We start from the raw sequence: 18,407 nt of genomic DNA, 5'->3' as shown, positions 1-18,407 counted from the left end.
CTGTGAAGCAGACTTTGGTGAGATCTTGTATTTAATAGAAAGAGGAAGGGAGCCACACAATAGCTGCCTTTAGGATGCAAAAATATATGGACTTTCTTCAAACTGTAAACCCTTTTTTTCTCTTAATTGCTGTATATTTTGGTGTTGTGTAGACAAAGCTTGTTTTTGTACCTTGATTATCACACATGGCAGAGATGGCAAAGTCTTTGCTATCTTAGGTATTTCTTTATTTTATTACCACCCCCGTGGGACTTGTGTAGCCACATCTATGGTATTGGCTTTTTGGGAAGCTGGTGTAAGTCCTGTTAGCTTATTGACTTAATGAATTGCTGTGTAATCTCTTGGAGTAACCTAATCTCTGATCCTAGGTGTTACATAAAAAGGTTGTTGAAGTGATACTTCTTATTTTTCTTGAATATGCTTCATAATAATTGTAAAAAACAGTTACAATAGAGTTTGCTATTATTTTATTTTATTTTAGATTTTGGGGTACATGTGCTAGTTTGTTACATAAGTATTACATGTATAATGGTGGGGGCTGGGTTTCTAGTGTACCCATCATATTGTACCCATTAGGTAATTTTTCAACCCTCATCCCCCTCACATCTTCTTCCCTTTTGGAGTCCCCAGTGTCTGTTTTCACCACCTTTATGTCCATGTGTACCCTTTGTTTATCACTCATTTACAAGTGAGAACATACAGTATTTGATTTTCTGCTTCTTTATTAGTTCATTTAGGATAATGGCCTTCAGCTCTATCCATGTTGCTGCAAAAGATATGATTTCATTCTTTTTTTAATGGCTGCATGATATTCCATGGACATTTTCTTTATCCAGTCAACAACTGGTAGACACTTAAATTGTTTTCATGACTTTGCTCTTGTAATAGTGCAGTGATGAACATAGAAGGGCAGGTGTCTTTTTTTTTTTTTTTTTTTGATGGAATCTCGCTCTGTTGCCCAGGCTGGAGTGCAATGGCGTGATCTTGGCTCACTGCAACCTCAGCCTCCCAGGTTCAAACGATTCTTCTGCCTCAGCCTCCTGAGTAGCTGGGATTACAGGTGCCCACCACCATGCCCAGCTAATTTTTGTATTTTTAGTAGAGATGGGGTTTCACCATGTCGGCCAGGCTGGTCTTGAACTCCTGACCTCGTGATCCACCCACCTCGGCCTTCCAAAGTGCTGGGATTACAGGCGTGAGCCACCGCGCCTGGCCCCGCAGGTGATTCTTTAATATAATGATTTCTTTTCCTTTGGGTAGATACCCAGTAATGGGATTGCTGGGTTGAACAGTAGTTCTGTTTTTAGCTGTTTGAGATACCTCTATACTGTTTTCCATAGAGGTTGAACTAATTTACATTCCCACCAATAGTGTATGAGTGTTCCCTTTTCTCCACAACGAAGCCAACTTTGTTGTTTTTTTTTGACTTTTTAATAAAAGCCATTCTGACTGGTGTAAGATGATATCTCATTGTGATTTTAATTTGAATTCTCTGATGATTAGTGATGTTGAGCATTTTTTAATATATATTTTTGGCCACTTGTATGTCTTCTTTTGAGAGATGTCTGGTCATGTCCTTTGCCCAGTTTTTTTTTTTTTTAATAGCCCAGAGGTCCTTTATTATTATTATTTTTTTAACACCTATTATGCCATGAATTCATAGGGAATAGGTTCCAGCAGCTCAGGCTCCTTCCCATTGGTTCTCACAAAGTGTGCTTCTCTGGGTGGAGCAGGCTGGCGCTTTAGTTGAACCCAGGTACCTTTCTCTTTGGCTTCTTTCTTTTTCTGATCATTTTCCTTCACGCGTTTCAGGAAGCTATCTCGACTCTTAGAGTGCTTAATGTGCTCAATACGCACATTAATTCTCTTGGCAAGAATCTTGCCCTTAACTTGTTTGTTTACAACAATGCCAACAGCATGCTGGGTAACATTGTAGACTCTTCCAGTTTTGCCATGGTAACACTTATGGGGCATTCCTTTTTGAACAGTACCCATTCCCTTGATGTCTACAATATCACCTTTCTTATAGATTTGCATATATGTGGCCAAAGGAACAACTTCATGTTTTCTAAAAGGCCTAGAGAACATATATCGGGTGCCTCTCCTCTTTCCCTTTGTGTTCATCATTTTGGCAAATTACTGGAAGATGGCCGTTCCGGCTGAAAAGGCCTTTGCCCAGTTTTTAATGGTTGAAAACAAACAAACAAAACAGTCATAGTTGTTTGTTTTTTTCTTGTTGAGTTGAGTTCTTTGTAGATTCTGGGTATTAGTCCTTTGATGAGGGCATAATAAAAACAGTAATAATAGCATTTAATATGTGCCAGACACTATGGTAAATTCTTCACATGTATGTTATCATCTAATCCTTTCTATGAGATGGGTACTAGAATTATCTCCATCTTATGATTCATAAATTAATTCGCAGCCACCAGACTGTTGAACCAACATTTAAGCCAGTCATCCTAGGTGCCTCTAATCATCTCTTGATAAATTATAAAATGCCTATGCTTTTCCTTCTAAATTCTGTCCTTTTGTTGGCAGATGCTACTTCTGTCATAGCACTGTCTTGCACCTGTGCTTTCCACAGAATCCCAGGTATAGGTCAATGAGTGTTACACTAAGAACAAGAAAAGGAAAAAGAAAATCTTCCTGGTTTTCCGTGCTTATGGCACAAAAACAGGTGTCTGTTGTATTGTTCAAGAGAGGGATTGCACAGGGCAGCTTTGGTGTTGGTATGTAAAGGAGTTCTTGTGAATGAGTTAATCAGGATGGGAAAGCATCTCTTTGAGTCTGAATGGATGTTTGTCAATACTACTTTAAGCCATGCTGACTCACAAAAAGTGATGACTCTGCACATCTTAGTAATTGTGATGGTGGAAACCATTTAAGTCTTGGTCTTCTTCGTGTTGGTTGGCTTTTACTCAACTTTAGCAGTGAGAAGACTCTGATTTTGAGAGCAGTTGGTAACATTTCTTGGTCAGTCTAATTTTGTCCTTTTAGCATATTTATGAGCCTCAGTGCATTTTTTTCATGTGCTTTTTTTCCTTTTTCTTTCATTTGGCATGGTGCTTGCATTCCTTCACGGTTGGAATTGGCAGGATAATGTTTCTGAAACTTTTCCTTTACTACCATGTACTGTACTTAAGTTTTGTACCTGGTGGACTGTGATGCCTTGGTTATTTGGGTTTGTGCTCAGGATGCCTAGACTTCCCATGGGTAAGGCAGATAATCCCAGATTCTAGCAAATATGTCTGCATGCTTGGCATTAAAAATATTACCAGAGCATGCACATTACTAATCTTTACTAAAATTAAGATAATATGTTCGAGTGAGTAAAACCATTTACTTCAATACGTAAAGAAATACAAAAGACTAGAAAGAGATATATGAAACTATTTTTCAACACCTAATGACAAGCAGTAAAACACTGACGGTAGTTTACCGTGATGGTTTTCTGTGAGAAACTCAGCTGGAATAGAGAGGAAAACTGAGATTTGAGATAATACACACACACACACACACACACACACACACACACACACAGAGAGAGAGAGAGAGAGAGAGGAGAGAGAGAATGAACATATTTTATATCTATCCTAGGTGTTTCACACTGAATTTTCTAGGTGACCTGACACTTCTGTTGATTTTAACCAAGAGAGGTCAGAGTGTCTTAGATGCTGTCAAGTCTAATTTCTCACCCAGTGTATGTAACCTTATGATCACCCAGTACCTCCTAGGAAACTTCCTAAGGAAGGGAGTGCTTTGCTTTGAAGGGCAGTCTCTTCCATTTTGGCATGGAAGTACTGGCTGTTGGTATAAATTGTACCAAAGTCTGCCTTCTTATGTAGTTTCTACCTGAGGAACAATGAATTCCGTCCCCAAGACCTCTCAGTTCCATTTCCTGGCTGGCTTCATTTCCCCTGCTGCCATTCTAGTTCAAAGCACTCATTTCTTTCTTCTGGAAGAAACAATAGTCTCTTAACTAGACTCCCAGCATTTCCTCTTTGTCATCTATTCCTGCAATGTATTTAAAGCGACTGTTTGGAAAGGTAATTCTGAGCATGTCACTTTCTTCTTCATCTTCTTTTTTTTTAAATTATACTTTAGGTTCTGGGTTACATGTGCAGAATATGCAGTTTTGTTACATAGGTATACACATGTCATGGTGGTTTGCTGCACCCATCAACCTGTCACCTACATTAGGTATTTTTCCTAATGTTATCCCTCCCCTAGCCCCCCACCCCCCACAGGCCCTGGTGTGTGATGTTCCCCTCCCTGTGTCCATGTGTTCTTATTGTTCAACTCCCACTTCTGAGTGAGAACATGTGATGTTTGGTTTTCTGATCTTGTGATAGTTTGTGGAGAATGATGGTTTCCAGCTTCATCCACGTCCCTACAAGGGACATGAATTCATCCTTTTTTATGGCTGCATAGTATTCCATGGTGTATATGTGCCACATTTTCTTAATCCAGTCTATCATTGATGGACATTTGGGTTGGTTCCAAGTCTTTGCTATTGTAGAATGATTTATAATTCTTTGGGTATATGCCCAGTAATGGGATTGCTGGGTCAAATGGTATTTCTAGTTCTGGATCCTTGAGGAGTTGCCACGCTGTCTTCCACAATGGTTGAACTAATTTACACTCCCATCAACAGTGTAAAAGCGTTCCTATTTTTCCACAACCTCTCCAGCATCTGTTGTTTCCTGACTTCTTAATGATCAACATTCTAACTGGTGTGAGACGGTATCTCATTGTGGTTTTGATATGCATTTCTCTAATGACCAGTGATGATGAGCATTTTTTCATATGTCTGTTGGCTGCATAAATGTCTTCTTTTGAGAAGTGTCTGTTCATATCCTTTTCCCATTTTTTGATGAGGTTGTTTGCTTTTTTCTTGTAAATTTGTTTAAGTTCTTTGTAGATCCTGGGTATTAGCCCTTTGTCAGATGGATAGATTGCAAAAATTTTCTCCCATTCTGTAGGTTGCCTGTTCACTCTGATAATAGTTTCTTTTGCTGCGCAGAAGCTCTTTAGTTTAATTAGATTCCATTTGTCAATTTTGGCTTTTATTGCCATTGCTTTTGGTGTTTTAGACATGAAGTCTTTGCCCATGCCTATGTCCTGAATGGTATTGCCCAGGTTTTCTTCTAGGATTTTTATGGTCCTAGGTCTTACATTTAAGTCTTTGATCCATCTTGAGTTGATTTTTGTATAAGGTGTAAGGAAGGGGTTCAGTTTCAGTTTTCTGCATATGGCTAGCCAATTTTCCCAACACCATTTATTAAACAGGGAATCTTTTCCCCATTGCTTGTGTGTGTCAGGTTTGTCAAAGATCAGATGATGGTAGATGTATGGTGTTATTTCTGAGGCCTATGTTCTGTTCCATTGGTCTATATCTCTGTTTTGGTACCAGTACCATGCTGTTTTGGTTACTGTAGCCTTATAGTAAAGTTTGAAGTCAGGTAGCATGATGCCTCCAGCTTTGTTCTTCTTGCCCCGATTTGTCTTGACTATGTGGGCTCTTTTTTGGTTCTATATGAAGTTTAAAGTAGTTTTTTCCAATTCTTTGAAGAAAGTCAGTGGTACCTTGATGGGGATAACATTAAATCTGTAAATTACTTCAGGCAGTAAGGCCATTTTCATGATACTGATTCTTCCTATCCATGAGCATGGAATGTTTTTCCATTTGTTTGTGTCCTCTCTTATTTCCTTGAGCAGTGGTTTGTAGTTCTCTTTGAAGAGGTCCTTCACATCCCTTGTAAGTTGTATTCCTAGGTATTTTATTTTCTTAGTAGCAATTGTGAATGGGAGTTCAGTCATGATTTAGCTCTCTGTTTGTCTGTTATTGGTGTATAGAAATGCTTTTGATTTTTGCACACTGATTTTGTATCCTGAGACTTTGCTGAAGTTGCTTATCAGCTCAAGGAGATTTTGGGCTGAGACGATGGGGTTTTTCTAAACATACAATCATGTCATCTGCAAACAGAAACAATTTGACTTCCTCTCTTCCTATTTGAATACGCTTCAAGAGCATGACCCTTTCTCCCAGTCTTCAGTAGCCTCCCATCACTCTTGGACAAAAGTCCTGTATACTAATGATCTTGCCCTTGCCTACCTTTCCAGGCTTGGCTAACACCACTCCCCCTTTTCTTCCCTGTGTACCAAACTTACTGACTCTTTTTAGTTCATGCAGCTATCCTTTGCTTCATGACCTTTGCTCATGCTGTCTCTTCTGGCCCTGCCTGGTTTCCTCTTACCCTTTTGAGCTCTAAAGTTGTTTCACTAAGGATGCCTCCCTGACCCCCAGACCAGGATAGACCTCCTTGTGATATATTCTTGGGGCAGCCCAGCTTCTCTCTAGCACTGATCATTGTAATCAGTCAATTGTTTCTGTACTATTTAAGGACTATATACTTGAAGACAGAGTCACATCTATCTTGGTCTCTGCTGCGTCCCCAGCACCTAGAGCATAAGAGGTGTTTGTGGAGGTCTTTCAAGTATTCCAGAAAGCTCTGGGCTACTAGAAATGCAGACCTTTTTCCTTCAGGTTAAACATCACTATCTTTTTTTCCTGCTCTTACCCTGATATGTTTATTATCCATTTCCCCTCCTGATTTTCTCTCGTGGACGTTCTCTAAACAACTTAAGATCCCACTTTAAATGTGTTACTGGGAATAATTCTCGGTTCATCAGCAAAGTTCACTTCTCATAATTTGGACACTACTTTTAGTTAATTTAGTCTCATGAAAAACCAGAGCCTAAATTGCAGAATAAATATTTTTTAAAAATAATATGAATGAAAAAAGTAGTCTTAGAACTTCTGGATAATGGGTTAAAGTGGTACATAGAGGAACATTCATAACTTTAAACATGTCTATTAAAAACAAAGAAGAGTAAATTCAGCGTTCATTTCAAGAAGTTAGAAAGAGAACAACAAAATGAAAGGAAACCATAAAGAAGGAATAACTTAAATGGAAGCAAAAATATTAAGAAAGTAGAAAAGAAAAATAGCAGGATAGGTGTATTAATGGTTGTATTAGAATTTTTTGATGTCAAAAGTACTTACATATATTTACTACTTTTTATTGTGGTAAAATATATACACTATAACATAGTATTTTCCATTTTAGTCATTTTAAATGTACATTTCAATGGCATTTAGTACTTTCACAATGTTGTCTAGTTCCAGAACATTTTCAATGTTCATTTTTTATGTGGCGGAAACCACATGCCTATTAAGTATCACTTGCTATTTTCCCAGCCCCGGGCATTCATTCATCTGTTTTCTGTTTCTGTGGCTTTTGCCTATTTTGTATATTTCATAAAAATGGAATTGTATAACATATGGCCTTTTCTATTTGGCTTTTTAAAACTCAGCCTAATGTTTTTGAGGTTCAGCCATGTTGTAGCATGTAATCAGCCATGTTGTAGCATGTGTTACATATATGTAGCATGTAATCTGACTCATTAAATCAGAGTTCTAATATACTCCTTTTTATGGCTGAATAATATTTCATGGTATTTTGAATATACCACATGTTGTTTATGCATTCATCCGTTGCTGGACATAGGTTGTTTCCACTTTTCCGTTATTGTGGATCTGCATATTGGCTTACCAGTATCTGTTTGAGTCCTTGATTTCAGTTCTTTTGGCTGTGTAGGTAGGAGTGGTTGCTCAGTTACATGGTAATTCTATTTTTAACTTTTTGAGAAACTTCCAAACCATTTTCCATTTTACATCCATAGCAGCAATGTATGAGGATTTTAGTTTGCGTCCTTGCCAACACTTGTTATTTTCTATTTTTTGATTATAGCCATCCTAGCCGTTGTGAAATGGTATCTCATTGCAGTTTTGATTGCATTTCCCTAAGTGACTAATGATGTTGACACCTTTTGGTGTGCTTATTAGCCATCTGTATGTGTTCTTTGGAGAAATACTTATTCAACTTCTTTGCCTAGTTTCAAATTGAGGTGTTTGTTTTTTTGTTGTTGAATTGTTGAGTTTCAGATACATGATTTGAAAATATTTTCTCCTGTCCTGTGGGTTGTCTTTTCACTCTCTTTTAACAACGTCCTTTGATGCACACAAATTGTAATTTTAAGGAATTCTACTGTATCTGTGTTTTCTTTTGTTGCCTTTGCTCTTGGTGTCATGTTTAAGGCAGAACTTCCAGTACTGTGTTAAACAGAAGTGGAGAAAATGGTCATCATTGTCTTATTCCTGATTTTAGGTAAAAAGCTATCAGTCTTTTACCTGAATATGGTGTTAGCTGTGCGTTTTCTTAATTATCTTTTATGATGTTAAGAGAGTTTCATTTTATTCCTAGTTTTTCAAAATTTTATTTTTAATCATAATAGGGTATTGAATTTTTCAAGTGCCTTTTCTCTGTCAATTGAGATGATTGTGTGTTTTTTTCCATCATTCTACTCATGTGACATATTACATTTATTGATTTTCATGTTTTGAGCCACCCTTGCATTCCTGGGATAAATCCCTCTTGGTCGTGGTGTGTGATCCTTTTAACATACTGCTGAATTTGGTTTCCTAGTATTTTGTTGAGAATTTTTTGCATCTATATTCTCAGGGATATTGGCCTGTAGTTTTTTTTTTTTTTTTTTCTCCTTATGTCTTTGGCTTTGGGATCAGGTTAGTGCTGGCCTGATAAAATGAGCTTGAAAGTATACCCTCCCTTTTAGCTTTTTAGAAGATTTTAAGAAGAATTGGTGCTAATTCTTTATATGTTTGGTAGAAATCATCAGTGAAGTCTTGGTCTTGGCCTTTTCTTCGTTGGGGGGCTTTTGATTACTGATTCAATCTCCTTACATGTTATAGGTCTATTCAGATTTTCTATTCATTTTTGAGTCTGTTTTGCTTGTTTGTGTTTCCCATTTCATGTAGGTTATACAGTTTGTTGGTGTACAATTATTTATAGCATTTTAAAATAATTCTTTTTATTTCTGTAAAGCCTGTAGTAATTTCTCTTTTTTCATTTCTCATTGAGTCGTCTTCATTTTTCTTTAGTCAGTCTAGCGAAAGATTTATTAATTTTGTTGGTGTTTCCAAAGAATAGACTTTGGTTTCTTTGATTTTCTCTATTGTTTTTGTATTCTCTACTTTATCTATGCTAATCTTTATTATTTCCTTCTTTCTACAAGCTTTTGGTTTATTTGCTCTTTTTAAAATTTACTCAAGATGTGCAGTTAGGTTATTGATGTCTTTTTTTTTCTTTTTTAATGTAGGTGTTTACAGCTGTAAATGTCCCCTGAGCACTCCTTTCACTGCATTTCATAAATATTGCAGTATTAGTATGTTTTGTTTTCTTTTGTCTCAAGATATTTTCTAAGTTACCATGTGATTTTTTTCTTTGACGCATTGGTTGTTTTAATACAGTGCCATTTATTTTCTACATATTTGTGAGTTTTACAGTTTTCCTTCTATTATTAATTTCTGGTTTATCCCATGTTGGTCAGAAAAGGTACTTTGTATGATTTCCTTTTTTTCCTCAAATTTTAAACAGTTTATTAAAGCCTGTCTTGTGGCCCAACATGTAGTCTATTCAGGAGAATATACCATGTGCACCTGAGAAGAATGTATGCTCTGCTGTTGTTGGGTGGGATGTTCTGTATGTATCTGTTAGGTCTAATAGGTTTACAGTGTTCCTCAAGTCATCTGTTTTCTTACTGTTCTGTCTAGTTGTTCTGTCTATTGTTAAATATGGGATATTGAAGTCTCCAACCATTGTGGAATGGTCTGTCTCTCCCTCCTATTTTGTCAATTTTTTGCTTCATATATTTTGGGGGCTCTGTTGTTAGGTGCACATATGTTTATAGCTGCTATGTCTTCTTGATGGATTGAACAATATTAGTATTTAAAAAAATCATTTTGTTATTTGATTGGGTTATAGGAATCTTGAAGTCAGTTAGAACTTCTCAGACTTTTCATATGAACAGTTCCCAGTAATGGATGTGGGGCCTTTTCTAGCATGTTCTTTTCTTTGGTTTTCTGATGTGATGTGTATCGTGTAATGATTTATGTTAAATTTCACTCTGCCACTTTTAGCCTATTGAAGTTATTTTGAAAATCTGTTTGGATCCTCTTTCCTTTTTATGGGAGCTTATTATTTCTAGGCTTTACCATAGGTAACATAGAGAAGTGTTTTGGACAAAGTGAGTATTGGTCATGAAATAGAGTAAGTTAAGACATCACAAAGCTTGCTGTTCTTACTGAGATTGAGCCATTTTTCTTGAACAAATACCTCTTGATTGATTAACATCTACAGGTCAGAATAAGTTGATTCCAACACTTTTTTTCCAGTTTTCTCTTGCATTTGTGGAGGAGAGAGAATTTCTGGAGATCCTTAGTCTGCTATTCTTACTGACATTAGCCTTATGTTGTTGATAGTAGTATAGAATAGTATTCGAACTGATGTGGACAATTTTGTCAAATGCTTTTAAGATATTGTACATCGGGGCCGGGCGCGGTGGCTCACACCTGTAATCCAGCACTTTGGGAGGCTGAGGCAGGTGGATCATGAGGTCAGGAGATCAAGACCATCCTGGCTAACACGGTGAAACCCCGTCTCTACTAAAAATACAAAAAAATTAGCCAGGCATGGTGGCGGGTGCCTGTAATCCCAGCTACTCAGGAGGCTGAGGCAGGAGAATGGCGTGAACCTGGGAGGCGGAGCTTGCAGTGAGCCGAGATAGTGCCATTGCACTCCAGCCTGGGTGACAGAGCGAGACTCTGTCTCCAAAAAAAAAAAGATATTGTGCATCTATATCATTTTCCTTATGTACAGCCTTGCATATCCTGTTATAGGAGGAAATGAGATTGGTGTGAACGGCTTGCTTATAGTAGTTCCATGTTGTTATTGATAAATCACTTCACATTATTGTATACACCCAAAATCTGACCTTTAAAAAATGCATTTTAGAATTTTTACAAAGAATTCACAGAAATCTTTTAGAAGTTTGTAGAATGGTAATATCAGAGTGCTTCCGTTCTGCATGCAAGCCTTATTTTTCATGATTAAAAAAAATTCTGATCACAGTTTTACAACTTTCTTTATAAGATTGTTTTCAGGTCCTTAGATTATATGAATTTTGGGACTGGAGGTTTGAAATCAGATACAGTCATAGGTGTTCATGTGTCATCTTCTCTACTATCTTAACTCGTTTTCTTCTCTTCATTATGTGCCTTCTTAATAAGTATATTTTAAAAACCAGATTATAAAGCAGATACATGTTCACTATCAAAAATTTAAAAAATATAGAAAATACAGAAAAGAAAACACATTTTACTCATAATTTGTTAATTTAGCAGTGTTCACCATTAACATTGATGTATATCCTTCTAGTCTGTCTTTACACTTACATAAGGAGTCTCCAAATGTGTATGTATTAACTACATGTATACAATTATTGGCCATACAATTTTTGCAACTGTTTTTAACAATATAAGTATTTCCTTACTTTATTTAATAGTGTTCTATAACATAATTTTAATATGATGTACCATATATTTTATCACTTTGTTTTACTATATTAGATTTTATACTTGGTTTGTTTCGAAATTTTCAGTATTTTAAACAGGGGTATAAGCTTTCTCTACAAATCTTTGTATATATTGCTGTTATTTTCTTATGATAAATTTCTAGATGTAGAAGGTCAATGAGTATGCCCTTGGTAAAGACTTTTGATAATACTGTCAAATTACTCTCCAGAAATGATGTGCTTGCCATCCAGGAAGGATATTGCTAGCAATAACAGACATGTTTATTTCATGAGGCTCTCAGCACTACTCGTATTATTGTTTAAAAAATGCAACTTGAGAGGTGTTTTTCATTTCTTATTGATATAGAAAGATTTTTAAAACATTAATGGGTTTATTTCTTGTCTGTCACATACATTAACAAAAATACTTACTTTTCATTCTGAATAGCTGTTCATTTTGCCTATTGTGGATTTTTTAAAGGACAGTAATTTAAACTTTTATGACAGATTAATGTATATTTTTGTGCTTCTTTCTCGTCTCACTGTTCTCCTCCCTTCCTCCTTTCTTCCTTCCTTTCTTCCTACATTCCTTCCTTGGAGTGAGGGGATGGCTATCCTCATGACAAAATATGTAAGCATTTATTCTTAGTCTTTTATGGCATAATTTTTGCCCATTTTAGTGGAAATTTAATATAGCTGGAATTTGTTTTGCTGTATTATGTGAAGTAGGGATATGGTCTCTGTGATTGTTGATCTTTCATTTCAGTCCACTTATTAAATGAGTCATTATTTTCCCTCTGATTTGAAATGTCAGATTTGTCATTGATGAAATTGTAACATATTAATATGAGTTTGTTTCCAGGCATTCTACTCTGTTCTACAATTTCCATTATTGTGCTTTTAGAACACATTTTATTATTTGGTAATTCAAGTCCATTTGTTTCCAAAATTTTTTGTTTATTTCTGTTGATAAAGTTTTCAGATGAGGTACTTCTTTTAATTGCACTGAACTTATACGTAACTTTGGATAAAGTTGATACCTCTGTGATAGTGAGTCTTATGATTCAAGAGCATAATATTTCTCCCCAAAATATTTTCTTTTGTATGTGTTAGGAAAGTTTTCTAGTTTTCTTGATATAGATCCTAAGTTTGATAGATAGTTTAGAGTTTTGTTGCCTTTGTGAAGAGGGTTTTATCATTCAGTTCCTTTTGGAATTTAAGATAGTCATATCATCCTTAAATTATATCATCTTACCTGTCTTTCTGTCAGTTATAATTTTATATATATTTCTACTCTTATTTTATTAGCTAGAATTTTCAGAAATGCTAAATTATAGTGTGATAGCCAGTATTCATGTTTCTTGTTTCTCATTCAATGAAACTGCTTTTTGTTTCACCATGAATTAAAGAAGTGGCTATTGATATAAAGTAGATATTATTTTTCCTGTTAAAGTTTCTACGGCTAGTTTACTGTTTTTTGTTCTTAACAAGGAATGGATATTACATTTTATTACATTCATTTTTGATACTTACTGGGGTGATCATATACTCTTCTCCATTATCACTAGATATAATTTAGTAACAGATTTTTTTAAAATTTCCATATTTAGTAGCACACACACTTGATAATACATTTTTTTATTTTAGTATTATGCTAAGTTTCAGCCAGCAGCTGTGAGTGTTTAGAATTTTAGTATTGAGTATCTCTTTTTTTGTATGTGCTAATTTAATCAAGTTTTTAATGTCAAGTTAATGCTGGTTTCGTGAGATTAATTGATTAATTTTTTTCCTATTTTTAGGAATAGCTTATGTAACATGTCAACTAAGCTTTCTCTGGAATTCTTTATGAATAAGTTGGTTTATGATACTTTGTGTGTCTGGTTTTTTTGGGACAATTTTGACAGCATGTTCAGTGACTTGATTTTTTTCATATTTTCACTTCTTTAATAATTCTTGGTAGTTTCTGTTAGTAAGAACATCATTCATTTTATTCTTATTTTAACATTTATCTGAAAATGTACAAAATGTATTTTCAGAATATCTCTTCCATATATTTGGTTATACCCTTCATCTCTTTCCTAAGGTTGTAGATTTGTACTTTCTCTTTTCTTCATATTTTTTATGTTGCCAGAAGCTTGTCTCTTAAATAGATTTTTTCAGTAAAATCAATTTTTAGCTTTATTTTCGCATTGTAGTCTTTTCTTGCTCTGTTTCAGTGTTTCTGACTTATCATTCATTCCTTCATCTGTTTACTTTTTTTCTACTTTTAATTATGAACTAGATAACATGCAAACAAAAATATATATGTATAATTTAATAATCATATTGAGTGTACTAGACACATAGTTTTAAAAAAGGACATCTTTCTAGTCCTTTGTGTGCCCCCTTCTCAGTGTACGCCCTCCGTCTCTCCAAGAGGTTAACTCTTCTTCTGAATTTCTGCTTATTTTCTTGACTTTAAAAAATAATTTTACAGACTGGGCACGGTGTCTCACGCCTGTAATCCTAGCGCTTTGGGAGGCCAAGGCGGACGGATTGCCTGAGTTCAGGAGGTCGAGACCAGCCTGGGCAACACAGTGAAACCCCGTCCCTATAAAAAAAATACAAAAAATTAGCCGGGCTTGGCAGCGTGCGCCTGTAGTCCCAGCTATTCGGGAGGCCGAGGCTGGAGAATGGCTTGAATCCGGGAGGCGGAAGTTGCAGTGAGCCGAAATCGCGCCATTGCACTCCAGCCTAGGCGACAGAGGGAGACTCTGTCTCCAAAAAAAAAAAAGTTTTATAATATATACGTATGCATCCCTAAAATATATGTTGTTTGATTTTTCCTGGTTTTAAAATTTATGAAATCGGAATCCCATTATATGAATTCTTCTGCATCTTGCTTTTTTTACTCAACATTATGCTTTTAAGATTTATCCATGTTACTATCACTATAAGAATATACAAATGTACGTTAAAATATAAATACACAAAATATTAAAATATATAATATACAGATACAAAAATTACAGTATATAATATATAAATAAAAGATGGATGGAAGTGTATGGAATTTATTTATACATTCCATTATCAATATACTTTTGGGATTATTTCAATTTCTTGTTTTGTTTCATGCTTTGATATTACAAGCAGGGCTGCTATGAATATTTTTTTGTAGCTCCTTCCTAGTATATCCGTGCCAAAGATTATTGAAGATAAATTCTTAGCTGTGGTATTCCTGAGTCCTAGTGTATATTCATCTTTTCTAGATTATAACAGATTCACGAAATTATTTCCAAAACATCTATTCTTTTCAGGCTTAATTTGTTTTTAATTTTCTAGCTAGTTGAATTGAATGCTTAACTTACCTATTTTCACATTTGATGTTTGAAAATTAAAAGAGAAACTACAGAAGTTTCATTATGTTGTCTTCTAATTGATATGTATTTTTCTAAGTAAAATGTACTTTCAGTTGCTAATTTGCTCTTTTACTGAAGAATTAACGTGGGAGGGTGTTTTTAAATTGCTGTATAATCAAATTAATATTATTGTTTGTTTTTTTGTTGCATATAACTTCAAGTTTTTATGCATTATGACCAGAGATTATGACATATATGCAACTTCTTTTGCAGTGTTACTGAATTTTTGTGACCTAATAATGTATGACCAATATTTTGATGTTTGAGAAAAATACAAAGCCTCTGGAGAGCACAAAAGTTGATATTTATTTTATATAAATAAATATATATTCATAATTAAGATATAGATATATACCTATTAAATAAAGCTTATTAAGTACTATATCAAGTAAATTCTGTAGATCTTCATTGGCTTTGCCATAAGATGAGAGTTAGTCTGAAGTCTTAGGTTCTCCTTCTAGATGTATTTGATAGGTTTCCATGCAAATATTTATTGCAAATATTGATATGCTTGAAATTATTTATGACATCATATGTTATATTTTCTGTTGATCATTCTTTCCTTTTTTCCTTTCCGTGGGATTATTTGTGCTATTTCTGTTTTCTTTAAGTGTTCTGGTAGTTATATATATGCTTCTTATTTTTGTAATGGCTGTTCTTAAATCCTTTACAAACATATTTGAAGCTATTTTTTTCTACCAGTGTCTAGAATTAATTAGTTGTTACAACCCACCCCCCTTGAAAAAGGCAAGCTCCTTAGACACTTTTTTATGTCTGCTCTACTAGTCGCCTTCCCGTAACTTTTAATTTAATTATTTAAACTGTATATACAGATTTTTGTTGCTATTGTGGTTTTGTATCATACCTACTTCCTTAAGCATTGTATCTTTAACATTTCCTCAAGTATAATAGTTAAGTAATGAACAATTATTTAGATTTAAATATAAATTTACTTATATCTTCACTTATAATATATTTTTATATATTCCATTGTTTTCTTTTTCTTGGACTTCCGTTTCAAGATGCTGAAGTATTTCTTATAGTAGCTCTTTCAGAAAGGAACTATGCATGGGCATTTTTCTGATTTCCTGAACATATGTAATTATGTTGAATATATGTAATTATATGTTCAAGAAATGAAGATGTAATATAGTTAACCTAATTTGGAATAATATTTCTTTCTACAGAAATAAATCTTTTTGATGATATAATCTATTCACAGATTTCTTAATGCTAACCTTCTGTGTCTTAGAGTAAGTCCTACTTGGTGATAAGGCATTTTTTTTTAATATTTAGCTGAATTCAGTCAGTTTCTATGCCTTTTCTCCTTCCTATCCTGGCCTCTTCATGTATCTTACTACTCTTACCTTTATTTTTTGTGCTTTGCTCATTCTGACCTTCCTATTGACCTTGAGTATACTATGTTTCATCTTATGAAGTGTTGAAAATACTCTTCAGATTTGCCCCAAATAATATCCTCCTGCTACACTTATTTTTTATTTTTAATTGACAAATAATAATTATGTTTATTATGGGGTACAATATGATGTCTTGATCTATATATACATATTACAGAAAGATTCCATCAAGCTAATTAACATATCTGTTACCTCACCAATTTATCATTTTTTTGTGGTATGAACATTAAAGATCTATTTTAGCAGTTTTGGAATATATAATACATTGTTATTAACAGTGGTCACAATGCAGTGCTGTAGATCACTAAAACATATACCTTCAGTCTAACTGAAGCTTTGCACCTGTTGATCAACCTTCCTTCCCCCATCCTCCCCCACCCATTCTCTGATAACCACCTTTCTCCTCTCTGTTTCCGTGGGATCAACTTTTTTAGATTCCGCATATAAGTAAGATCACATAGCATTTGTCTTTCAGCGCCTGGCTTATTAGCATAATGTTCTCCAGTTCCATCTGTATTGTTGCAAATGACAGAATTTCCTTCTTTTTAAAGTCTATATAGTATTCCATTGTTTATGTGTATGTATCGAATAAATTTTCTTTGTTTTTGTCACTTCTGATTTCTGTTATTTTTCTTGTGTATTTTTCTTCCTTTACTTTTATGCATTTATTTATTGCCAAAATTATAAATATGCACTTTAATGAATTATAAAGTAAATACCTGTTTCATTATCAAATCTTCACCTTATAGAACACTGCCAACACCCCAGAGCTCCCATATACATAAAGTTTGTTCTTAATATTCTCTTCCTTGCTTCTATAAACCTATCTGCTTGAAGAACTAAACTGAGGCTCTTATCTTTATTATTTTCTTCATTCTACTTTTTCTGTGCTTGTTTTATTAAAAAATTCTTGACATGGTTGTTTAGTTCATTAGATTTCAGCCTGCCATTGCTCTTAAATATATAAATTAAAACTATACATTTTAATTTAAGCATGCCTTTAAGTATGTCATACGAGTTTTAATATATAATCTTTTATGATTATTGAGTTTAAAACACTTCTAATTTCCATTTTTGTTTCGAAGTATATTTCTTAATTTTCAAACATGAAGATTTTCTGTCATCTTTATTTTATTGTTCTTTCAATTGTATCATTAAAGAACATACTCTGATATTTAACTTTAAAATGTATCAGAATTGCCTTATCACCTTGTATGGGGCTACTTTTTGTAAATGTTTCATGCATGCAGCTGTTGGGCACAGCATTCTATGTGTGTTTTAGGTCAAGATTGTGTATTTTATATTAATTGTGCATTCAGATATTTAACCTTGCTGCGTTTTTGGTCTGATTGTTCTATCATTTATTGAGAGGCATGTGTGAAAAATCTCTGTTCTGATTGTGGATATGTCTATTTCTCCTTGAAATGCTGTCAATTTTTACATTTTGTATTTTGGTATAGTTTTGCCAATTTTTACATTATATATTTTATGATATTAAGTGCATACACATTTATAACTTTTCCATGTTCCTAGGAAGTTGATCCTTTTGCCATTATAAAAAATTCTCCTTTCTAACTCTAGTCAAACTTTTTGCTTTAAAGAATATCTGATATTAGTACAGCTACATCATATTCTTTTAATAAAATTTGCAGAGCATTTCTTTTTTTGTCATTTTATTTTCCACCTTTTCTGTACGCATATGTTTTACATGTATCTTTGTAAATGGCATACAGTTAGGTTTAAAAAATTCTGTCTGATAACCTTTATGTTTTAATTGGAATATTTAGACCAGTTATATTTAATATAATTATGCATATATGTGAGCTTAAAACTACCATTGCACTGTGTGCTTTCTTTTTGTCCCACCTATTCTATGTTCCTATTTCTCTACTTTCATGCCTTACTTTTTATTGACTGAGAACATTATTCCATTTTCTCTGTTATTTTTTCTTTTCTTTTAGTGGTTACTCTAGAAATCACAATATATATACTTGTGTTAAATTCTAATTTTAATTGGCATTTTGGGCCAGGCGCAGTGGCGCACACCTGTAATCCCAGCACTTTGGGAGGCCGAGGTGGGAGGATCATGAGG

At 34.3% G+C, this 18,407-nt stretch overlaps 2 protein-coding genes across 3 annotated transcripts in view; one reads left to right on the top strand and one right to left on the bottom strand.

Moving 5' to 3' along the window:
• CDYL2 (chromodomain Y like 2) overlaps positions 1–18,407 on the top strand; it is a 217,850-nt gene that overhangs the window by 14,097 nt on the left and 185,346 nt on the right. The window lies entirely within an intron of this gene.
• On the bottom strand, positions 944–14,386 carry LOC129015353 (large ribosomal subunit protein eL21-like). Its single transcript, XM_054453184.2, has one exon. It carries the CDS (start codon positions 2,125–2,127, stop codon positions 1,645–1,647), a length of 483 nt encoding a protein of 160 aa, XP_054309159.1. The 5' UTR covers positions 2,128–14,386; the 3' UTR covers positions 944–1,644.

Source organism: Pongo pygmaeus, chromosome 18 (assembly GCF_028885625.2).
Source record: "Pongo pygmaeus isolate AG05252 chromosome 18, NHGRI_mPonPyg2-v2.0_pri, whole genome shotgun sequence".
In the NCBI taxonomy this organism is placed as follows: domain Eukaryota; kingdom Metazoa; phylum Chordata; class Mammalia; order Primates; family Hominidae; genus Pongo; species Pongo pygmaeus.
The sequence above is the reverse complement of the archived record's forward strand: the minus strand, read 5'-3'. Positions and strand labels throughout refer to the sequence as shown.